This window comes from Sprattus sprattus (genome assembly GCF_963457725.1).
Source record: "Sprattus sprattus genome assembly, chromosome: 4".
Taxonomy (NCBI): Eukaryota; Metazoa; Chordata; class Actinopteri; order Clupeiformes; family Clupeidae; genus Sprattus; species Sprattus sprattus.
The window spans coordinates 37,619,196-37,644,440 of NC_137923.1; the positions used below are offsets into that span (position 1 = coordinate 37,619,196).

General features: G+C 45.6%; 1 protein-coding gene across 1 annotated transcript; it reads left to right on the forward strand.

The window, feature by feature from the left end:
• Window positions 1-1,045: 1,045 nt before the first annotated feature.
• snx27a (sorting nexin 27a) lies at window positions 1,046-24,762 on the forward strand (the record flags this gene model as incomplete). Its single annotated transcript, XM_080836106.1, is given in 14 exon segments — window positions 1,046-1,138; window positions 1,141-1,484; window positions 6,987-7,218; window positions 9,080-9,272; window positions 9,857-9,921; window positions 10,174-10,278; window positions 10,433-10,511; window positions 11,713-11,876; window positions 13,970-14,059; window positions 15,756-15,903; window positions 19,833-19,963; window positions 20,144-20,203; window positions 20,346-20,394; window positions 21,577-24,762. Coding segments are annotated over 14 exon segments (1,821 nt in total). The 3' UTR covers window positions 21,645-24,762.
• Window positions 24,763-25,245: the final 483 nt, after the last annotated feature.

The following is a 25,245-nucleotide window of genomic DNA, read 5'->3' on the forward strand; positions in this document are numbered from 1 at the left end:
TTGCCTATACTGTGTCATCAAAAGTCTTTGCTTGTGGCACAGATCTTCATGGGTTTCTTTTTATTGTTTATATTTGAATCTCACCAGATCTTTAAACAGCTTGTCCTCCTTAACTGCTGAGTGGGTATATTGTGTAATTTCTGTTGGCAGCGTATCAATTCATATATTTTATTTAATTACAATACCTCCAGCTATGTCAGTGTTATCTGGAAGTTGTAGTTTAAACCAAATACAATTACATTAATTTGATAGGTCCAATCACCTGCTTTGTGACTAAACAACGTGAACTCCAAATACACAACTGTTCCTTCTCCATTAAAATCTACATTTGGTCGAAAAGCTGGGACCATGCCTTGAAAGCAAATGAGCAGGGAGCCATTGACGTTTTTTCTCGCATATATGAAGCACTACGTCTCACCACTAGATGGCAGGAAAGTGGAACTGACGAGTTAAAATGGCCTTGGCGTCACAGACTCTGACAGCTAAACAGACCTGAACTGTCTTGTAGCTTGCTTGAAACAAATTCTGTTCCCAGATGCTAAAATAGCTGTATTCTGGCAGTTTGATTTAAAGCTTTCTTTCTATCAGCCAGTAACCAGAAAGAACTACTAGCCATCACTTCCATACCGTATTTCAGAGAAAGAGATATGCTGACAGTCCTGACCTCTTTATTATTCCAGAGCCAGAGAAAACACTTTTTGCTGAGTTCTGTGGGAATGAGGACTTAATGCTGAGTTCTGGGGATGAGGATGAGAAAAAATAATTCTCATTTTGGATTCTCCCACCCCTCCCCGTTCATAGGCCTACTATTAGAACTGGAGACACACAACAGCAAAAACAAGCTAGATTTGAGATAATAAAGGGAATTTAAAAAGCAAGATATGAGAATACGTTTGGTTACCATAAATTACTTTACAAAGTTACATCAGGTAATAGGCTACTCCCATACCTGTGATAGCTCCAGTAGGCCTACGCATATAGTTCATATAGGGCCTGTGCTCCTGTGACTAAAAAGTCAAAAAGAAAAGCGAAAGGGGGTCTTGTGATGATTGGGCGGGTCACCGACAGCGCCGCTCTGCTCCCAGCGCTCAGCCCAGTGTACTTGAGTTGTTTTGAATGTGCGAGGCACCGACAGAAGGGGGGGGGGCAGAACTTGAACTAAAGATGGCGGACGTAGAAGATGAGATACGGTCTGAACCCTCTTCTCTGCACCCCGCGGCGTCTCGGAACGGAACCGGTGTTGGTTCGGTGATTGCTACCAAAGGCCAGAACCAAATAATGGTGACGTCAGGTCCGCGAATGGTACGGATTGTGAAATCGGAATCGGGTTATGGGTTCAACGTTCGCGGACAAGTAAGTGAAGGTGGACAACTGCGAAGTATCAACGGGGAACTGTATGCTCCACTGCAACATGTCAGCGCCGTGTTACCTGGAGGGGCTGCAGATCGAGCTGGCATATTGAAGGGTGACAGGATATTAGAAGTGTAAGTCTGTTTACTTGTCAATTACATCTAAGTCTAACAAGTTGTAAACAACTAACATAAGCTACTGCTAGCTGGCTAGCAAGACAAGTAGCTGGCTACATAGCCACACCATTGGCTGGCTAACCTGTTATCTAACATTATCGCTAGGTAAGTCAACCCAAATCAATGCAGAACCTAGCTAGCCACAATAACTGTTAATGTTAATAACACCAAGTTACTCTTGGGCTAACAAGTTCAAGTCAGCAGCTTAGGTACAACCCTGAGGAACGAAATTTGTTGTTTTTGCCCTGGCCATCGAAAGTCCATTCAACTAGATCAACCCAACAAAATATTTTGACACATGTAGACTACCGTTAACAGCATTTTGCAGACCCTAACAAGCAGAAGCTAACCAGTGACTGAGCTTGCTTGCTAGCTGAGGTTATGGTATAATGTTATGCATTTGACACGACCTAGATGTTGTCATTAGTCATGTACATTGTGTTTAATTAAAGTGCTGTTATAGGTCAGCAGTCCCAGTGCATTGCTGTTGGGGCTAGCAATCGTTAGTGATCATTCAGTTATCCAGGACCCAACGTCATCCTTAGCTTCTAATTCAAGCTAACGTTACGTGTTAAGTAGCTAACTTAAGCTCGCTGGCAAACCACCCAGTGTTAGTGGATTAGTGGTGGCTAGTTTTGGATGTATTGAATGTGTTGCGGAATGTGCCTAGAAATACCACCAAGAACTGGTCCATCCTATGCTGTTGCGTGTAGCTAACGTTAGCTATTGCTACTGGAATAACATTAACGTGGTCGGTGGTGCATCCCAGCTGCAGACGCTGTTAGTTTATTATATGCTAATGCATGATATGAGCGGGGTTTCTTTCGATAAAAAACACATGCTTTTATATCTACTGTTTATTTTAGAATCTCAATCGAAGCTTCTAGAGAGCCTATGGCACTCGATTGCGTCAAATATTGTGTGTTGTGTGAACGTCCGTCCACCGTCAATGTCAGCCAACCCAACCACTTACCGAGCTAGGATATTTCATTCTACTCACATACACCCCCCCCCCTGTTTGCACACTAGCTACGAGTCTGCTTTTCATCTGAAGCAACTGCTCCCAGTCAACTGCAAAGGGAATGACGTAGACATACTCCAGCTTAATTTTACTGTAATTAGTCAACACATCAGGTCAAGATGAGTTCATTGGATGATTGAGATCTATTCACAACCCAAAATTATATCACCGGGTATTTGTGCTTGTTCATGCAACAGGTATTAGGAAGTTTGCATAACCACTATAACATAAGGTTAGCCTAATCATATTTCATAGAAAGATTGTCAATATTCTTTATTCAAAACAATAGTGTATGTAGTGGCGTACTGGGAAAAAGTACAGAGGGATCCAGCAAAGGGGATGCACCATTATGTTGAAAAAACACCAACTCAACCACACAAAGTCCCTTAATTTATGAGCTTCCAGGTTCAAAGGGTCGAAATTACAGGCCATTATAAACCCACCATTAAAATGCAGCCTGTAACACAGTGCCACGCGGTTGGGACTTGTGGGCGACTGAGACGACCAGCTGCTATGATTCACACCATTGGAGGGACTGCCAGTCAGCCTGGTCCCACACTGCATGAATGAACATGGCTCATCACCATCCCTGCATCATTACCAAGGTTTCCCCTCTCTCTCAGGGTGCAGGGTGGTTGCAAACATGTGCTATGGCAAACAGCAAATCCCTCTGTTAATCTCCTCAATTATTCCACGAGCTATATGAACCATGAACGTAGACCTGTTTATGAAATGCAGCGCAAAGGTAACAATATGTTTGCAGGTGTTGTCTTTTTTTTGTGCGTGTGCGTGTGCGTGTGTGTGTGTGTGTGTGTGTGTGTGTGTGTGTGTGTGTGTGTGTGTGTGTGTGTGTGTGTGTGTGTGTGTGTGTGTGTGTGTGTGTGTGTGTGTGTGTGTGAGTCTGGTGTGTGTGAGTCTGGTGTGTGAGTGTCTGGTGTGTGAGTGTCTATGGTGTGCAAAGCGGTGGGGGTGGCTCACAGATTCCAGTCATGTCAACTTGACGAGTAATACCTGGTATGAATGGCAGCTCACTCCTCCTTTGCCTGTCAGACAGTAAAGAAGTGCTGGGTTGCATCGACCCTGCCTCGCTGGAGTGTTCTCCATTACGGCTCTGCCCCACCGGACTGCTCTGCTTCTCTTTGAGCCGTGTGACCGGCTTTTGCCCCAGCTGCTCCCTCCCCCACTAACACTGCAGCTTCACCGCCAATGAATCCCTCCTCCGGAATAAGTCCACCAGCTCCTCGGGCAGGTCACTTGTGTGCGTGAGGATAAAATTGGACGTGTTCTGGAACCTGTGTGAGTCAGTGTGAGAGCTGTCCTGCTATCGTATCTGGCCTCGCAGTTCCTCTGCACCGCTCTTGTCGTCTTGTGTTAACAACACTTGGCTTCTTTTTATTCATGACCCAGCTCGCGCTACTGTCTGCTGCCGTCTGGGTTAGGGGTGGAGGGCCGACAGATCCCAGACAGACGAAACTGCAAGGCCGGCTGTCTGTTACATAAGTCTTCCTCTCTCACACAGGGCTTGCGGACGCTGCTGTGACATATAGGTTATAAATCATGCCGCTGCAACTGGTTCATGTCGCCACACCCTCTTCACTCTCCTAAATCTTCTGTCTTTGCCCATTCGACCTCTGGAGAGTAGACAAAGATGCACACACACACACACACACACACACACACACACACACACACACACACACACACACACTTTAGGTATGTTCCTACTCTATTTTAAAGCCGGAAAAGTGGCTCTCACACTGAGGTACTGGCAGGAGTGGCTTGACTCCTGTGCTATTTTTGCTCTCTTTGCAACAGAGTAGAAAAATGGAAAGTGTGTGTGTGTGTGTGTTTGTGAGCGCGGGTTGGGCAGTCTCAGGAGACCAGGCTGAGGAGAGGCCGTGCTGCCTCGCTCAAGGAAGTCCACTCCAGCCCGAGCTCTAAACAAAGTGAACATCCTACACACACACACACACACACACACACACACAACCCCCGCCCAGGGGAGAGTTGGCACAGCCAGAACTTTTAACCCCTCAAACACTCCCCGAGGATTCGCATTCCACCGCTGCAAGCGCCTCCACTCTGCAGTGGCTTTGTGGACCTGAAACACTGTTCTGTGTTTTTGTTTCTATTCTTGGTTAGTAATGCCCACAGGCACACTCCACTCTCTACCCCTCCTCGCAACACACACACACACACACACACACACACTCTCTCTCTCCCTCCCTCACACACATTTAACACACTCTCGCACACACACATGAAACACTCGCTCACACACACAAACACACAAACACACAAACACACACACAAACACAAACACAAACACACACACAAACACAAACAAACACACACAATAAATAGCGTGTCACTTCTGCCATGTTGTTGAATAGGTTGGCCAAAAGGCTCTTTTTTTTCTTCCCTCTTGCCTCTCAGACCGAATTTGGCCCTCGTGTTGGGAAGCAGCCTCCAGGCAGGTGATTGACAGGTTACAAGCCCAGAGCCCAGGCCTCCTAAATGCAGGCGCCCAGCACAGAGCTGAGCCTTAGCAGGAAGTGAAAGTGAAGGCCAGGGGAGTGATGGGAGGATGGGGGCGGGGAGCAGGGGGTTGATGAGGGAGTAGAAATGTGCTGATGGCGCAGCGGTGGTGTTCCATTGCTCTGCTTGCTGTTCACTTTTACTCACCACACACCTTTTGGAGTGCAAGGTCTCTCTCCCCCACACTGTTTTTCTTTCTTTCAATCCTCCACTCCCTTTCTCCCCTCTTCCTCTCGCTCTCTTATTCGTTAACTCTGTGCCCCAGTCCACCCTCTTCCTCTTCCACTCTTCTACCCATCCCATCTCCCTCCCACTACTCCGCAGTGTCTCACATGAGGTCACGTGAGGTCATATGAGCTCACATGACACGCTTGGTGGTGGGTATCAGAGTGACGCATTAACCAAGAGACATGAGGAGGCAAGATGGTTACAAGTGTGAGACAATTCCCCTGCCTGTCAGCAGTAGGCTTCTCTCTCCTCCTTTCTCTCCCCCGCCCCCTCCCTCCTCCTTAGTGTGGCAATGCAATCCCTGCCAGGCCAAATGTACCAGCCAGTGGACTCTATCCACCACTCCAACAGGAACTTGCAAATAAAAGACTGACTAGGATTTCAAGAAGTAGGTTTCCAAAAAAAAAAAACCCTAAAGAGGATAATGGACATGATGTGAGACCTACTAATAGTGCTTTGGACTGGCTTTGATGAGGTTTAGTTTTGGTCTTCCAGTATAATAGGAGGAGATATCCTGCTGTGGAGCATGGGGTTAGTTTTTGTGGGAGGAGATGCGTTGTCTCGCTCACATGTTCATTCATGAGTTGTTTGAGGCCAGAAGGCTGGTGGCCTCACTGTCACCCCATCTCTCTCTCTCTCTCTCTCTCTCTCTCTCTTTCCTCTCTCTCTCTCTCTCTCTCTCTCTCTCTCTCTCTCTCTCTCTCTCTCTGTCTCTCTCTCCCCCCTGGTACCACTCAGTCATGGTGGCCGCACGCATCATGTTTTTCCACCGTCTCGTTGGATGAATAAGTGATGATGGCGAGGCGGTGGCATATGGCAGCCTTTCTTCACCGCGTCAGCTCACCTCAGTTTGGAAGGGCAAACACAATGGCTCTCCCACCTCTTTCTTTTCTTTTCTCTTCTTCTCTCTCTTTCTTCTTCTTTCTCTCTCTATCCGTTATCAACAAGTCAACTAAGGTCAATTGAAGCGTTTAACTGCCAGTTAAGCTCCTGTAACTGATCCCCAAGCAGTGAGAATCATAGTGTCAGTATCCGCACTCATGACCCATCAGCAACAATGGTGGCAAGCAACAGTGAGTTTTAATCTTGCTGTTAATTATAACTTCCATTAAAGACGTAATGGTAATCCTTGCCAGACCTATTATTAGTTTAGTTGCTTATAAGAATAAACCTCCCTCTCTCTTTCTGTTCTCTTTCCCTCCCCCTCTCCTCCTGTTCCGTCTTGTTTCTTGTGCGCTCTCTTTTTCCCTCTTCGTCCCTCTGCTTTTTCTTCTGCTGCTTTTCCTTTACTTCCTGCTCTCCCTCTCTCCTCACATACAACTCATATTATGGAGTTCTGTGCGTTACTAAGGGTTGGGGGCTGTGAGATTAAAGGTAATTTTTTAGCAGAAGGTGGAGGGCTCTTGCAGTCTTTGCAGCGCCGAGGGTGTAGGAAATGTGGCCATGGATCAATGAATGTCCTGTAATGGTGTTTTGATGGTGTGTTGATGTGAAGGTGTGAACTACTTAAAGTAGTGAACCCTCTCTCTCTCTCTCTCTCTCTCTCTCTCTCTCTCTCTCTCTCTCTCTCTCTGCCATTATTTAACAATTTAACATTATTTAACAACAAAGTTTCTCTCCTTCCCCTCTCCCTCTTCCTCAATCCCCCTTCTTCCTCCTCCGTCCCCCTTTAGGAATGGCGTGAGTGTGGAGGGGGCGACACACAAGCAGGTGGTGGACCTGATCCGGGCGGGCGAGCGGGAGCTGGTTCTGGCTGTGCTGTCAGTGCCGGCCAATGAGGTGGACGGGCTTGAGCCCGGCGAGGAGGGCACCAGCCCCGCTAGCTACGACTACGGCGACCGGCAGGCCGTGCCAATATCTATTCCCTCCTACAAGCATGTGGAGCAGCACACCGAGAGGTTTGTGGTGAGTGTCACGACGCGCCTCAACGCTACAGTTACAGTCAATAATAATAATAATATTAATACTTCTTATTTTAAAGTGCCTTTCAGGACGCTCAAGGGCACTTCACAAATTCAACACAATACAAATTTACAGACAGGGAAAAAAATGAGTGAACAGTGAAGATGCCTGTCTAAAGACATTTTTAGAGTTTTCAAAATCACCTCAATCATTTAGCACTCTGCGTCACACTCCCTCTCCCACTCCTCCATCATCAGGCCAACCTCTCACTGGTTGTCACAGAGTTGTCATGATTTTATCAAAGCAAGGTGCACTTAAAGAGTACGTACTGTCTATGGCAATACCAGAGTTATTAGCTCTGATTTAGAGAGGTATTAACATGTTATGGTATTACTCCCTTAGTGTTTTGAAATATTCCTAAAGGTAACTTACTCACTGGCTCACTCTCATTCAATTTGATTTATTCAAGGTTTTAAAGCAATGATGCAGTTAGTGAAAGACTGTTTATTGGCTAACAGTACCTTTTAATCCTCAGCAGTATCATGACACCATTAGCCTCATAATATATCCTCGATTGTTTAACTCTGAGGGCATTCATTCAATTCATCTAAATGTATACTGATGAATGCCTGTCATTAAGACACCTCCCCTCCTCACTTTTCAGTTCTCTAATATCACCTCTTCGCTTGATTCCTCCCGTGCTGTGAAATCCTCTGGCTGTGCTTACGTTTATCAGATTACGTACGGTGTTACGACAAACCTAATTAAAATGGTCTAACGTAAAATCCCAGGGAACAAAATGTACTTATGACTCACTGAAGCCGTCTGCTCTGACAATACCACTTCCGTTGCTGTTCCTTTTTTTTCCCCGAGCCTTAAATCCTCTAATGAGTTTCATTTACATTCTCTGATTCAGTCTTGAGTCTTGAAGAAGGAAAATCCTAGATGCACACCTTTTGAACTTTTTAGCATAATTTCCCGGGTTTAATCAAAAGGCTTGAAACGTAACCTTTTATAAAATAGGATTTTTTTTTTCAAAGCTTGTACGGCTGACATCCCTGGTTTGCCTTTTCGGGAGATTTAAATAGTGAGAGGGATTTGCAGCTGAGGTTGAATACTGGTTTGTGCCATAGAGCAGCACCTGTAGCAGCCACCTACCTCTGTGTGTGAATCACACCTCTCAAATCAATGCTTCACTCTCACATTTCCTCTCTCTCTCTCTCTTTCACTTTCTCTCTCTCCCTCTCTTTCTCTCTCTCTTTCACTTTCTCTCTCTCTTTCTCTCTTTCTCTCTGTCTCTCTTTCTCTCTCTCAATTCAATTCAAAGGCTTTATTGGCATGACTGCATACAATACAACGTTGCCAAAGCATGTTTACATAAAATGTACAATCACAATTAATACAAATAGATAATAATAATAATACAAACAAATAAAAAAGTCATAGATAGTAACAATGTGGTATATAGCAGGTTAATTGTCAATTATTACAAAATTAAATATTGGTTATGTGGGACAGGGGGTTCACATTACTGCTGATACATATTTTGCTGCCAGTCTACAGCAGTCCTCCCTCTCTCCCAGTAGAACTGAGAGTCTGTCCAGATCATTTAGATGGTGGAATTCTGGGAATATTTGTGTTATTTTGTACAAAATAATGGTCTCTCTCTCCCTCTCCCTCTCTCTCCCTCTCCCCCTCTCTCTCTCTCTCTCTCTCTCTCTCTCTCTCTCTCTCTCTCTCTCTCCCTCTCCCTCTCCCTCTCCCTCTCCCTCTCCCTCTCCCTCTCCCTCTCCCTCTCCCTCTCCCTCTCCCTCTCTCTCTCTCTCTCTCTCTCTCTCTCTCTCTCTCTCTCTCTGCTCCACAGGTGTATAATGTGTACATGTCAGGCAGGCAGCTGTGCTCGAAGCGCTACCGTGAGTTTGCCATCCTGCACCAGAACATCAAGAGGGAGTTCAACAGCTTCAACTTCCCCAAGCTGCCGGGCAAGTGGCCCTTCTCCCTGTCCGAGCAGCAGCTGGACGCCCGCCGCAGAGGCCTGGAGGAGTACCTGGAGAGAGGTGAGGGGGGAGAGGAAGTGGAAGAAATCAAGAGAAAGGGGAGAATGAAAGGAAAAGGAAAGAAGGAAAAATTAAAGAATAAAACTGAAAGGACAGATGGTGTAAATTCATACCACATGACTACTTGTTGTGACATTTCCCAGCTAAACTCAAACCCAATGACACATCTGCTAACAAAAAATCATGTGCATCTATGACATTTGTCGAAAGGCAGCTGCAGTACAGTGCAGACATACATCTTATCTGGAAGTGTGCTCTATGGGTGCCCTCCTCGTCACGCTCCCACTCCTCCATCATCAGGACAACCTCTCACTGGTTGTCACAGAGGTGTCATGATTTTATCAAAGCAAGGGTCGGCTTCAAAGCGCTTTTAAAGAGCACGTACTGTCTTTGGCAATATCAGAGCTATGATTTAAGGACGGTATTACATGTTATTACTCTCTTTGTGTTTCCACATATTCCTAAAACAAAAAACCATAGTGCATCTGTTGGTTTTATCTGACTCTGTCTCTCTAATTTCCTGTCTGTCTGTATTTCTCTCTTCCTCCCTCCCTCCCTCTCTCTTTCTATCTCCCTCTGTGTAGTGTGTTCAGTGCGGGTGATCGGGGAAAGTGATATCATGCAAGAGTTCCTGTCTGAATCGGATGAGGTAAGATGTCAGCTGTTAAAACAGCGACGCTGCAATTTTCCTCGCCGCACGACTCACCACATATCTGCTCCTCTCATCACGTGAGGTCATGCACGAGTGAACCTGGTGTCTGTGGTGTTTGTGAGCCAATAGATGCTGTGTGTGTGTGTGTGTGTGTGTGTGTGTGTGTGTGTGTGTGTGTGTGTGTGTGTGTGTGTGTGTGTGTGTGTGTGTGTGTGTGTGTGTGTGTGTGTGTGTGTGTGTGCGCTGTAGAACTACAACGGCGTGGCAGATGTGGAGTTGCGTATCGCCTTGCCAGACAAGACCACCATCTCCGTTCGGGTGCGCAAAAACAGCACAACTGACCAGGTGTACCAGGTAAAGAACGTCAGACACAGGCACACACACACACACAAATATAACAGTCTAGCAATCACACTCTTACCCTTGTGATCAGAACATCAGCCAATAGCACTCATCCTTCTGTTATGTGACCGCCACATCAGCCAATAGCACTCCTTCTCTTCCCCAGGCTCTGGTGGTGAAGGTGGGCATGGACAGCATCATGGCCAGCTACTTCGCCCTCTTTGAGGTCATCAACCATACTTTTGGTGAGTGGCGGATGAATGGCATTCAGAGATAAGGTGCTTAAAATCCCTGTGAGCACTGTCAGAATGGTGCCCCTTTAGTGGTTAGTTTGCCACAGGCCGAGTTTCATATCTTTACACCAAGCTGTCCTGGTGGCAGAAGTGGACATAGAAACAAATTAACCCAAACTAGTACAAGTAGGAGAGCGTTACGCTAGCTCCATCCATGGTAATACTGATTTTGTTTAACAAAAGATTGTTATGAACTTGGGTGGGAGGAAAATGCTAAATAATATCGCCTGAAGGACTTGTAATGTCATGCTTCAAGAATTTAGGAATCCTGAAAAACGTGCTTTTCTCAGTAGTACTGAACAAAAAGAACATTGTCTTAATGCCATTCCAACATGTAATAGCACAGGTATTCCCAATCCTCTGGCCTCTCTCAACCTCACAAGGGTGGGGTGCAGTTTTTTGGGCACTCCTCCAACGCCCCCTCCTCCCAGCCCCGCTTCCTGTCTCTTAACGGCAGTGCATCCACTCCTGCAGGTCCTGTAGTCTGAGCCATTACTCATTTAGCAGATGCTGGGGTCCAGCTGCTTGCTCCCGGTGCTGGCTGCTGTTCCAGCTGTGCAGAGGCGTCTCAGCAGGTCTGCTGCACTTAGCCCCAATGCCAGGGCCCCTTCATCTGGTACCGCTAAGCTAAATCACTCCCGACACCCCCGGCCCAGCATATATTATAATATATATATATATATATATATATATATAATACACAACACCTCCATAAGCAGCTGGGAGGACTGCACCATGCCAAACACTGGAGAAATGGCCATGTCTTTTAGGGTCTCGCTCCTTAGGTCCCCATCCCCATCTTATTCTTGCCTTCCTGGTCTCTGCCTCCATTTTGCTGAGCGACTCCCTGATCTCAACGTGCTGTTTATCTATTTTTCTGTTTTCTGTCTCTTTCTCTTCTCCTAATTTCTTATCTTGAATTTTGGGGAGGAGTGTGTGTAGGATTGTATTTGAGATTGGCAGGTCTCGGCCTTTTTTCATGAAGCTTGTCTGTGTGTCTAACACTCTCACTTTGTCTCAATCTCTCCCCCCTCTCTTTGTCTCTCTGTGCCTTTCTTTCTCTCTTTCTTTCTCTCTTCTCTTCTCTTCTCCTCTCTCTCTCTCTCTCTCTCTCTCTCTCTCTCTCTCTCTCTCTCTCTCTCTCTCTCTCTAGTGCGTAAGCTGGCTCCTAATGAATTTCCACACAAGCTGTATGTCCAGAATCTGACGTCGGCAGTGCCCGGGACCTGCCTGGCCCTCCGCAAGTGGCTCTTCAGCGTCCAGGAGGAGGAACTACTGCAGGATAACCCACTGGCCCTGCACTACTGCTTCCACCAGGTTCACACAAATACAAACACAATTTTCTCTTTTTTTCTCTCTCTCTGTCTCACACACACACATACATTCACTCTTTCTCTCTCACCCACACAAACATACAGTAGTGATTGGACAGTGATTGGACAGTAGTGATTGGACAGCCTTATTTTGATGTAACATCCTTGATATATTCACACACCCACCCCTTATGGCAGTCCCCCACTGCTTGTCTGGTTACACACTGTTTCTTTAATCTGAACCAAACCTTGTGTTGTCGTCACCACAAACACTAGCAGCGCTGCTGTGCGGTGAAGCCTGGGACGGGGGGGTGTCTGGTCTGGCTGGTTTTCAGTTGTTTATCTTCTGCTCAGCTGAGTAAAGAGACCAGCTGAGTAAAGAGACTTGTGATTGACTAAGAGATAAAAATAGGAAACAATGCACACGTTTCGCTTTTGGTTTTGGTGTTTGTTTACACAGTGCCGCTACCAAACTGTGCAAGTAGCCAAAGCGACATTACATACTCAGTAAATATGCTATCGAAGCATTGAACCTCGACCTTGACGTTGTTAGAACTGATTTACAAACTGAACGACAGGAACACATTTGTCAACGGTTCCTCTTCGCTGCAGCAGGCCTGTCCTGGCTGTCTAATAGGAAATGGTGATTGTGCAACAGTCTCATGATTGATACGCAATCAGTTAGACGTTAGGACAGTTTGTCTTCATACAGGTCATGGCTCTGCTGCATTTCCCTTCAAGCAGATTCTAGCCTCCTGTTTTCTGAAACACTTACACAACGATCGCACACACAAAAATAAAAGCTTTGTGGTCTGATGCCCCGAGGGTCTTCAGTGGAATTTATATATTACTGAAAAGAACTGCCAAGAATCCAGCTGGACTGTGAGCCAGAGTAGGCTTGAGAAGGATTTCTAGGTAGAGTCATGCACCTGGCCAGACCCTTGAACTTGAGGGGTCATGCTTGGTTAATGAAAAGGACAAGGGATGTTTGTGTGATACAGGAGAGTCCTCCACAGCACTATGAGCTGCAGTGTAAGCAGAACCACAGTGCCTACATTTGCTTCCTGCGCAGTATTTATGTCTGGTTAAGTTATCATAGCCTACACAGACACACTAATGCAGGCAGGCAGAGGCATATACTACACATACACTTTACAAGCCACAGAGAGTCCTGCTGCCTTTCCTGGGAACATACACTCACACAATCATCATGTATGCACACACCTCATCACAGACGGAGTTTAAATAATCAGAAGTGTCTACATACACACTTTACAGTCATACACATTTCATAAATTCCTAATGCTAACATGCCAAACTTGTTCTCTTTCTCCCCCCCCCCCCCCCCCCCCCCCACACACACACACACACACACAGGCACATGCATATGCACATGCACACAAACCTGTTTCACACACACACACACACCAGAAGTATGTAAACACACCTGAAATATTGAGACACCTCATACTAAAATACACACACTGACACAACCACACACACACACAAACACACATGTATATGCATACACACCTGTAATACCCTGACTCCTTATACAAACTATGTATGGGTCATGATTTCATTATTTAAATAGTCAGTAAACTAAGTAACATGTTCAGGTAATTAACGGGTTACTACCCATCCAACACAGGCACTCACACACACATACACACACACACACACACACATACACATACACACACACACACACACACACACACACACACACACACACACACTGCACCACCTACCCGGATGGCTGACATCTGCCACCACACGTCTCACTCATACTCACCACCCCCGTCAGCAGCCGGCCTCCCTGGCCTGTGTGTGTAGTGGGGCAGGTTATGGGTCAGTTGCAGTCACGTCAAACTGGATCTGGGTCAGAGGGGGCGGCTCTTTAAAACTGTTTCTGGGTCAGCTGTAGATGTGCATCAGTGCCCTGAAGCTACTGCCACCAGTGTGGTCAGTTAGGCATCAGTCAATATAAGTCCTACAGCAGTGTGTGTGAGTGTGTGTATGGGGGGGGGCTAGTTGTCTGGTGTCACATCAGAGTCTTACACTGTCCTGTCCTCTCCTCCTCTGTCTTCTCTCCAGGCACAAGATGATGTGAAGAAGAACTTCATAAAGGCAGAGGATAAATCCTACCAGCTGCAGAAGCTAGCCGAACAGCGCAAGATGGCTACAGTGAGTCTTCTATCTCAATCCCTTCCCTCCCTCCCTCTCTGTTTGTCTGTCTCTTTCCCCCTTTCAATCTCCCTTTCAATGGGCCATTTAGTCGGGTCAATAAACGACAGTGTCTGTGTGACAGCAGTGAAGTTAGCCTGTGCCTCAGGCAAGGATCCGACTTCATATTCCTCTGATAATGTTCTCTCTCTCTCTCTCTCATCCTCCCCCTCCTTCTTCTCCTCCCACAATCCTTCATTTTCACTTCTGCTCTCTATATCTCTCTCTCGGACTGGATCCCAGCACTCCTTCACTTATACTTCCACTTCTGTCCTAAACATAACTTGACCCACAGTGGCTAACTAGCTAGCTGACACACGCTTGTGCAGTTACATTTACACAATTAAAAAAAAAAAAAAAATTATAATATTTTGTTTAACAAACAACAAAACCAACAAGGCTGACTGCAGTCAGTTTTTCATTGCACAAATGACTCACTGCAACACACACACACGTGTTATGTATGGAGGCGACACAGGACACACACACACACACACACACACCTTCCTCCAGGAGCAGAGGGCAGCTTTATTTCTCAGCGGGGGCCAAGTGAACCGTCCATCTTGTTCAGGGATGTGTTCTTTTTGCATGTTTTACTGTTGGGGTTCTTAGTGGAGGAAACCCCTTGTGAACACGGGGAGAACATGCAAACTGCACACAGAACCCAGTCTCTGATCTCCAGTCAGTGTGCAGGTTATGCTTCAGGAACCCGGTCTCTGATCTCCAGTCAGTGTGCAGGTTGTGCTACAGGAACCCGGTCTCTGATCTCCAGTCAGTGTGCAGGTTATGCTTCAGGAACCCAGTCTCTGATCTCCAGTCAGTGTGCAGGTTATGCTTCAGGAACCCACTCTCTGATCTCCAGTCAGTGTGCAGGTTATGCTTCAGGAACCCGGTCTCTGATCTCCAGTCAGTGTGCAGGTTATGCTTCAGGAACCGGGTCTCTGATCTCCAGTCAGTGTGCAGGTTATGCTACAGGAGCCCAGTCTTTCCTCTCCCAGCACCCATTTCCCAGAGCTGGGGTGGAGACCTCTGTTGTGTGCCTGGGTTCCTGAGTATGAATGGAAGTAAGAGAGTGTTCTGGATAGATCTAGCTGTAGGCCAGTAGTGTCAGTCCAGCTTTTGTTTAGTGTGTGTGTGTGTGTGTGTGTGTGTGGGTGTGTGGGTGTGTGGGTGTGTGGGTGTGTGGGTGTGTGGGTGTGTGGGTGGAGCTGGCTGGATCAGTTTTATGGAATGCTGTTTTGAGTGTTGATCCAAGCCTATGCCTATCTGTCTATCTCTCCTCCTCAACCCCCCTCCATGCCTCTGTCTGTGTAGCTTTGCCGTGTTCAGTGTTAGTCTCCCTCAGAGAAGGACTTATGTGGATATTACCCACTACTCATTGGATAAGTGTCCCACTAGAGTTAAAGGCTCTGGAAAACAGAAAAAAAGTGGCTCGGACAGGCCCAAGGATAATTCTGCCTTACTAACATATTGCTTCAGGAGCATAAAAGAGGGTGTAATTTGATTGGCTGTTGAGCTCAAATATGAATAGCGGACTGCATCTTCAAAAGATTGAATGAAAATGTACCCATGTTTTTCCTGTACCCTGATCGCTGTGTCTCTCTCTCTCTCTCTCTCTCTCTCTGTGTCTCTGTCTATCTGTCTGTCTCTCCTTCAGTATTTGAGTGTGTTGCGGACATGTGAAGGCTATAATGAGGTGGCTTTCCCGCACTGCTCATGTGACTCGCGGAGGAAGGGTCACGTGATCGCAGCCATCAGCACCCTGCACTTCAAACTCCACGCCTGCACAGAGGACGGCACACTAGAGTGTGTGTGTGTGTGTGTGTGTGTGTGTGTGTGTGTGTGTGTGTGTGTGTGTGTGTGTGTGTGTGTGTGTGTGTGTGTGTGTGTGTGTGTGTGTGTGTGTGTGTGTGTGTGTGTGTGTGTGTGTGTGTGTGTGTGTGTGTGGATCAGAAGATCTGTCTGAGAGGAAATTGGGTTGAAAGAGGAAGGATGTTGCACTAGGGAATTCACACATAATTCATGTGACAGTGAATAGGGATGAGAACCTTTACGATTTTAACGATTCCGGTTCCTTATCGATTCCTGCTTATCGATTCGATTCCTTAACGATTCTCTTATCGATTCTTATTGGGTAAGGGGTGAAAAAAGAGCACAAACGGGTTTTTTACATTAATGTTCTTTTATATAAATTTCTAGAATGCTGCACACACCATAAACAGAATGTTTACATAAATAACCCAAAACTTTTATTAAAAAACAGACATTCTTGCCACTAAATATAAAACAACAATATTTAAATGCATATGTGGTGAGAGTGTCAACTCTAAAGCTATACATTGACATTGCAGAGCACTGTTGATTGCTATTTCACTCATCTATACTGTATAGATGAGTGTATGAGTGAAATAGCAAACAACCCCTATACAACCCTTCCTCTGCTACCTACTGATCTTTCTTTTCCAGAGCAGATATACCTCAGGAAATGTCTCATAATTGTTGGAACATTACAATGCATCCAGGTTTAGTTTAAGTTAGTCCAATCTAAACCCCTCCCTCATTGCACTCTTGAGATAAACTAAATCTGGCAATAAAATGGCACTAACAAAATCGTTGAATTGTCTGATCTGACATGAAGCCCTTGTTATTGAGTAAACTGAAGGACTGTATATTTTCTTGTAGGTTGCTTGGTTGTATGGCTAATTGCGAACTATTATGCTTAACGCTTCTAATAGCAATGTAGAACCCACTACAAACACAATAACGTACTGAAACATACTTACTTGTATCATGCACACAATGCCTCACATACGTATTTGAACAAAGATGATTCGCAAATTAGGCACTCAGTATATTTAAAACTTAACTATTGCTGCCACTGAATTGACCTATCGCTAAGCCCCGCCCCCCATTGTGACAGCTGCTAAATCGGACACTTTATCAGAGCTGACTAGAGTTTACAATGGCAGCTATCAGTGACAAAACTATATCCCAAGAGGCTCTAGACAACTTTTGGAGACAAAAGGACCTGATTTCGCCTAGAAGCCTTCAAAAGGGTCTTAATTATGCAATGGAGGGATATGTATACAATTTAAAACTCGATATGGTGGATAACAAGCTTAAATTTGAGGCTAGAATTTACAGAGCTCAATGCAAGAGGGAGAAGCCTAACTCACGGTCATCGCGATTGCAGATAAATACATCCAATACCTGCATTGTTCATGCACCGCATGGGAAAGATACAATGAATTCACAGTCAGTTAATTTAACTAATCTGGAAGGCACCGAGATGTACACCTACGTTTATTAACTAGCAGGAACCTGCCCCTGACAGGACAGTGTCCAAACCATAGGCTATGGTCCTAACTGTTTAGCTTGTTAATGTAACCTTTTTAATTACCGGCATGCGTGTGTTTCGTTCACGTTGCCATGTTAATCCATTATTAAACCTATCGTTTGTTTAATAAATGTCCCATAACTGACAAAGTTAGCCTACGCTAGCGCATTGAATCATTAACGTTAGCTAATTTGAACCAGAGATAACTTGCCTAAGCCTAGCATAACATCAGTGGTGAAAGTAAGCAGGCACTGTGAATAATGAGTAGGCCTATGCCTTTTATCATGTAGGCTTAGTTGATTGCTTAAGCAATGGGAAATTCTAACAAGAGTATGGCAGAAAGCTAATGAACGTAGCGTTCACTGTGCGGTCTGTCACACAGCTTAATCCACCGGAGATATTTTGGACCGGTCTTGTTTTCGTTTAGGAAATGAGATACAATATACCCCATTGCCTATCTTCTCACGGTAACTCGTATCAGTGTTGTATCTACCCCATGCACATCGTTTGGCCATTTATGTTGAAACTACATTACCACAATTACACTTGTTTTTGTCCCGTTGTGGCTTGGGGAAAGGGATGAAATATACCCCATTCTGCAGCCTATCGGGATACCTACTGTCGGTGTTACATGTACCCCAAGCACATCGTTTGACCATGTTTTTTTTTTTTTCATAAGCAACATCAATCGATCATTAAATTATTGTAACATGTCTCCTCCCTGTTGTTTTCAATGGAGTTATCGGAGCCGATGTCCGAGTCCAGTTCAGGCTGGAATGTCATTGGTTCATCTGCGTTCTAAGGGCGGCGCTTAGCGACAGGTCAATTGAAAGAGAAACGTATCCATATCTAGGGAGCTGCACGCGTTGCTAGGCAACGCCATTATTAACGGAGTCTTTTGCGTTTCATCCCTGACTTACCAAGCCAAGGTAAAGTCCTCAAAATGTTTAATCATAACGGTGTTACTCGTGTGTTATCAGCAAACTTTCTAGAACCAACAGAGGGGAGGCAAGCACTGCCTCTGCCTCAAGCCAACGGCTGAAAATAGAAGATTCTACAGCTAAGCTAGCCTACGTTATATGACAATGTCCAACATCGCCCATTCTGTTAAGCAATTAAATGCTAAGTTTAGTTATGGTTAACACGACAACGCAAACGTTTGCTGATAACACACGAGTAACACCGTTATGATAAAACATTTTGAGGAGTTTACCTTGGTAAGTTAGGGATGAAGCGCCGTCGTTAGTTAGTCAAAAACATGACAATCTTGTAATTTAATACCATGTTTGTGCTCAAGTGCTTATTCATAGTAGATGTACCTCCTCCCTTTGACGAAATACATGTTTTACAGACGTTACAAGTGACCATGTTTGCATTTGTTCGAGTGAAATAAAGCCACACTTTAGATCGCTTCTGTCTAGTTGCCATTTCTGCTGCGGTCTGATTTTTTTAAAGGAAGAGTTCGCGCATGCGCAAACGGCACAGAGGTCCGTTTACAGACCCGGTTTTGAATTTGGCTAACGATTCCAAAGATTCGGCTCATTAGGAACCGGTTCTAAACAAGAACCGGGTTTCGGTTCCCATCCCTAACAGTGAATGTGTGTGTGTGTGTACATTGACTAGTTCCTGTCTCAGGGTGTGTGTAAATATTGAAACAACTTTCATGTATGTGAATTGGCATTGATTGAACCCCTACAAACTCATATCGGAATTTTAATTTTTTTAATGGAATCTCTTCATGGCCTTAAAATGACTTGAATGTAATCCTACATGTTTGCCTTATTTTGTATTTGTGGAGCTATGAATATGCAAATCTGCTACACCTAGCTTTTCCTCTGATAGCTCTCGTTTCGACGTAGCCTTATGCTAATGATATGTAAAGTGCCACCCTGCCAGTTGATGGGATTGGCTCCTTCGATATGTGATGGAGGATGTTTTTGAGAGTGTCACTGGAAATAATCAGCCATTGCATTGACTGCTTATTTCTCTCATGGCATGTGGTGTATTATATAAAAAAACACCATATTGACATTTTAACCAGGTTGAAAAGTTAATGTTCACTGGAGGGGGTCTGACATCCAACCTCTCCCCCTCAGAACCAGGTGATAGCGTTTGAGTGGGTCTTTAATCCCATCTCTCCCCTCAGAACCAGGTGATAGCGTTTGAGTGGGTCTTTAATCCCATCTCTCCCCCTCAGAACCAGGTGATAGCGTTTGAGTGGGTCTTTAATCCCGTCTCTCCCCTCAGAACCAGGTGATAGCGTTTGAGTGGGTCTTTAATCCCGTCTCTCCCCATCAGAACCAGGTGATAGCGTTTGAGTGGGTCTTTTAATCCCATCTCTCCCCTCAGAACCAGGTGATAGCGTTTGAGTGGGTCTTTCATCCCGTCTCTCCCCTCAGAATCAGGTGATAGCGTTTGAGTGGGCTGAGATGCAGCGCTGGGACACAGACGAGGAGGGCATGGCCTTCTGCTTCGAGTACGCCAGGGGAGAGAAGAAACCACGCTGGGTCAAGATCTTCACACCCTATGTGAGTCTGTACAACACACACACACACACACACACACAGATATACATCCACTTACACACAGCTCCTTGCCACATTCACACTCATCACACCCATTTCTGTTAGAGTGATTGCTTGAAATTCCTTCAATTGATGTGTGTGTGTGTGTGTGTGTGTGTGTGTGTGTGTGTTTTGTGGCTGTAGTTTAACTACATGCACGAGTGCTTCGAGAGGATCTTCTGTGAGCTCAAATGGAGGAAAGAGGTGAGGCATTACAAACTCTCAGCACTACAGACAGACAGTATAAAAACTCTAACACCAGGCCCCCACTATGCATCCAATTTACTTGAATCTGTTTCTCCATCTCTCTCTTTCTCTCTTTCTTTCTTTCTGATGTTCATAAAAGGTCGAGGAAGAGGCTTCAGACAAGGACAATAAGAACTGCAGTAACAATGGTATGTGCTCCTGTCTGTCCCCTACCTTCATCCCCAAAGTGTGCGTGTGCGTGTGCGTGTGCGTGTGCGTGTGATTACAGCCCCAGTAAAACACGAAACGCAAATGTCCTGAACATCTCTCCTTCAAGAGAGCACAGCTGATTAGTTTCCTATTGACACTGTTGGTCAAAGTCGAGTCAGGCAATTGCATAACGTCTATTCATCTGGCTGGCGCTTTTATCTGAATAGATTTGCATGTTGAGGAAAGCACACTGAGGGAAACAGAACTGGGTGTCAAGGTTTCCAGGTTGTGCTAGAATATTTTCAATAAAAGAATGAAATGGAAATAGTGGTAGTGAATTTAACTGTACATATATTCACGTGTGAGTGTGTGTGAGTGTGAGCATGAGCGTGTGTGAGCGTGTGTGAGCGTGTGTGAGCGCGTGTGAGCGTGTGTGCGTGTGTGTGCGTCTGTGTGCGTGTGTGTGCGCGTGTGCGTGTGTGCGTGTGTGTGTGTGTGTTCGTGTGTGTGTGTGTGTGTGTGTGTGTGTGTGTGTGTGTGTTTGAGCATGTGTGCATTCTGGTTCACGAGAGCCCATAAAAGTGTCTCTTTGCCCTAACCACTGGAGAGTCACGTGTGTGAGCATGTGATCTTTAAATCCAACACAACAATGAGCAGGTCAGGGAGGCTACCGCACACTTCCTCTTTCTATTTCTGCCTTTATACGTCTAACAGTCTCTTTTCCTCTCCCTCTCTCTCTCTCTATTTTTTTTTCTCTCTCCCTCTCTCTCTTTCTGTCTATATATCTGCTTATATACCTCTAACAGTCTCTCCCTCTCTCTCTCTTCTTTCTTTTTGTCTCTCTCTCTCCATCTTCCCCTGTCTTTATTTCTCTTTGTCTGTCTCTGTCTGTCTCTGTCTTTTTGCCCTCTCTATCTCTATCTGTCTGTCTCCTCCTCCTCCCAGAGTGCAGTGAGCTTTGGTCTTTGACTGGCAAAATGCAGAATATGTGCAGGCAACCAACCAGTGACAGTGTATGAATCTCAATATGTGGATGAATCTCAATCTCTCTTCTATCTCTCTTCTCTCTCTCTCTCTCTCTCTCTGTCTCTCTCTCTCTCATCTCTTACATTCCTTCTTTCCTCTTTCATTTCTGTTTTGTTTTCTTTCCCTCTCTCACTCTCTGTCTCTCCCCCACCCAGAGTATCTCTCACCACTGGAGCAGCCCCAGGCCTGGCGACACGTGGGCGGAGAAATCGCCACCTCCTAAAGGCTCCCCAGCAGTCAGGAGACCCACACACGCTCTCTCACACACACACACACACACACACACATACACAATGCCCCCATCAGCCATTCCACACCCCTTACACTCCAGCATCACACACACACAAAGACACGCAAACACACACGCACACACACGCATCCCACTCAACCGCAGGGCTACTACAGCAAGGACCCAGAAGAGAAATACAACGTGGATGAAGGTGGTTGACGAAGATGATGAGTAGGAGGTGAAGGATGGTGAAGATGATCGTCAAGAATAGATGCTCATGCCATTCGTAGATGACACTTGATGATACTCTCAACGCATCACTGGGGGCGGGACTTTGGCTGTTATCATGCCACGCCATTGGTTGAAGAAGCAGAATGGCAGGACTGAGATTGGTCAGTGCTGGCTTGGTCTGAATGAATATTGGTTAAAAACGGGTAAGGGGTTGTGGTCTCTGCTCAGTGTCGTATTGGCAAAGTGGCAAAGGCAACAGCATGCTGCCTGATTGGTTGCCAGGGCCAGTGTTACAACGTGAATGGTCAGAACCCGAGTATTTTACATGCTGCTAGATTGATTGGCTGACAGGAGGGAGGAGGGGGCTAGCTCTCAAATGGAGATCTTCTCCACTAACTCCTGTCAACGATAAAACTAGAGTGTTTTTCTGGAAAGTACTTAGTGGACAGACAAACTTCCAGCCAGTAATGGTCTCAAAAGGCAACTAAACTCAAAACCACCAGTCTGGTACTTAAAGCAGATTTGGTGGAGGGGATAAAAAAAGGAAAGTTATATTATTAAATAATGTATCTTGAGAGAATTTTATCTCTGAAAACTAACCCCAGTCAGAAGGACTCTAGTTGAGCGGGCACTTGTCTAGTATGTATGACTCCCTCTCAGTGAGGCCTCACATGAAATGGTGTTATTCCACACTAAAACAGAGGCAAGAGCTCTGGCTACAGCCAAAAGATACCCTCGTGTGTGTGTGTGTGTGTGTGTGTGTGTGTGTGTGTGTGTGTGTGTGTGTGTGTGTGTGTGTGTGTGTGTGTGTGTGTGTGTGTGTGTGTGTGTGTGTGTGTGTGTGTGTGTGTGTGTGTGTGTGTGTGTGTGTGTGTGTGTGTGTGTGTGTGTGTGTGTGTGTGTGTGTGTGTGTGTGTGTGTTGTTGGGGTTGCAGTACTGGATAATTCCAACAGAGGGCAGTGGTGTGAAGTGTCAGATTTGCCTTGTTGAGAGAGACACAGAGAGAGAGAGAACGAGCTGAGAAGGAGGGCTAATAGCGTGTGTGTGTGTGTGTGTGTGTGTGTGTGTGTGCGCTTTTGTAAAAGGGTGTGCACTTATGTCTGTGTGTTTCACTGCACATTTGTGTGTGTGTATGTGCGCACTGGCGCACACACGCTAGTGCCCTTACACCTGCGTGTTTTTGTGGGGTGTGTACGCATGTGTGTGTGTGTGTGTGTGTGTGTAATGAGTGTCTAGGCAGAGCTCCCCCATCCACATTAGTGCAGAGCTCCACAGGGCTTAGAGACTCCCCACACAGCTGCACACAGGAGCAGGGGGATCAGGCCAGATTATTACCTCAGTGGGCCAGAGCGCATGAGGAGACCATAACCTGGAAATTAAGCATGGGCTACCTTGTACATGCTGTTTCTCTCACTCTCATGCTCTCTCTCTCTCTCTCTCTCTTTCTTTCTTTCTTTCTTTCTCTCTCTCTCTCTTCACGTGTGTCCTTCCCTCCCTCCCTCTCGTTCCATCTCTATCTCTGCCATGCTCTGTGTGTATGCAAAGAGGGACAGTTTGTGGAGATGAGTTCACACACTCCACTGCCTCATCTTCTATGGTCAAGCATCATATTGTGTTTGGATGGTGTGTTTGAAGAGAGCCGTTAGAGTGGATCCTGTTGTTTCCGTGACGGCATCACACTGACAGCTGTGTGTTTGTCTTGGCCAGAGTTGCAGTTAAATACAGCCCCCTTCTGTTTGGGCTCTGGCCACTTTTAATTGGTTGCCACTTAAATATGTCCGTGTTCTGTGGTCAAACAACCACACACACACACACACACACAGACACACACCTTGCCAATAGATCCAGTAGGACACACAGTCATTCACACACCAACACACAATCAAACTGTGTCCATCCGCTTAGTTACGTTTATAGACACACACACACACACACACTCCCAGGTCTTTCCAATCCTGTCTTTGGCTAGAGCTAGAGCTGTGGTTCTTTGATGTTTTGTGTTAACTCTAAATGAGAGCAGAGCCCCTGGGGAGTGGAGTTTCACCCTCTCAGCTCCCAGCGTCCTCCCCAGGTCCCTCTGCATCCACAGCCTGCTTTGTGCTCTCTCTCCCTCCTTCCCTCTTTCCCTCTCTCCATCCTTCCCTCTCTCTCCCTCTTTCCCTCTCTGTTGCCCTCTGAGCATCTGTCTCCCTCTCTCCTCCTCTTTCTCTCTCTTCCCCCACCTCCTCTCTCTCTCTCTTCTCTCTTATGTTTTTCTTCCACTGACTGCCTGTCTTCTGTGCAAAAGTGTGGTTGAATGTACCAGAATGTATTTTGAAGCCGGGAGCTTGAGACAAGTGTTTTTGCTCTGCAGCGGGAGCAATTCCCTCTTCAATCCGCTCTAGTTCAGATTCTCATGTGAATTGTCAAATTGTCCACTTCTTGGAGACCCGAGGACGAGACACGGTGGCCGAACCTCTTGCTGTGTGATGAGAAGTTCGCTTTTGAGGTTTACAGTTATTTCCGATTCGAGTGTTAGCCAGGGAGTTTTAGGGAAATTTGTGGCATTCCTTAGGGTGAGCGAGGTCCTTTTTGTTTTAACCGTGAGGGAATCGAATCCTAAAATTAAAAATTAAAAAAAAAAAACATGTGTCTGTGTTCAACATTAAACGTGTAAATTATTGCCCAAGTGTCGTTTTCACTAAACACTCTCTGTAGGCAAAACTGACTGAAAAACTTTAATTTATTTTATTCTTTCATTCTTGTTTTTTGTTTTTTTGTTTTGGCATAAATGATGGAAGTAACAGGAAATTCTATTCTAGTGTAATGTTAGGCCTAGTTTGTTCTGTGTAGAGTGTGGGTTGGGGTCTGACATGTTGGTTCTGATCTCTTCTGTTTGTTTTGTGGGCAGAGAGGGAGGGGGGGCGGGGGTTGCTATGCGCTAACAGCACATGTCAAATGAGGCCTGCCATTGGTGCAATTTTTTTCATCCAGCTTCTGACATGAATTAACAAAATGATACTGAGGAGCGGACGGATAGTTTTATATCTAAAACGTGTGATGGTTGAACTAACCAATAAAACAAGTCATGTAGAGTATTACATTGTAACATATTTTAAATAAAATGATATATTGATTCAATGCTATCAGTCTGTTTTTTCCCTGGTCATTGCTCTCATATATACACTCTTTCTCTCTTTCCTTCTTAGTGTGTGTGTGTGTGTGTGTGTGTGTGTGTGTGTGTGTGTGTGTGTGTGTGTGTGTGTGTGTGTGTGTGTGTGTGTGTGTGTGTGTGTGTGTGTGTGTGTGCGCGCGCAATGAGGCTGACGAAGAAGATGACGGTGGTGATTTTGTTATTGATGTTATATGTTCTCATTATTAAAG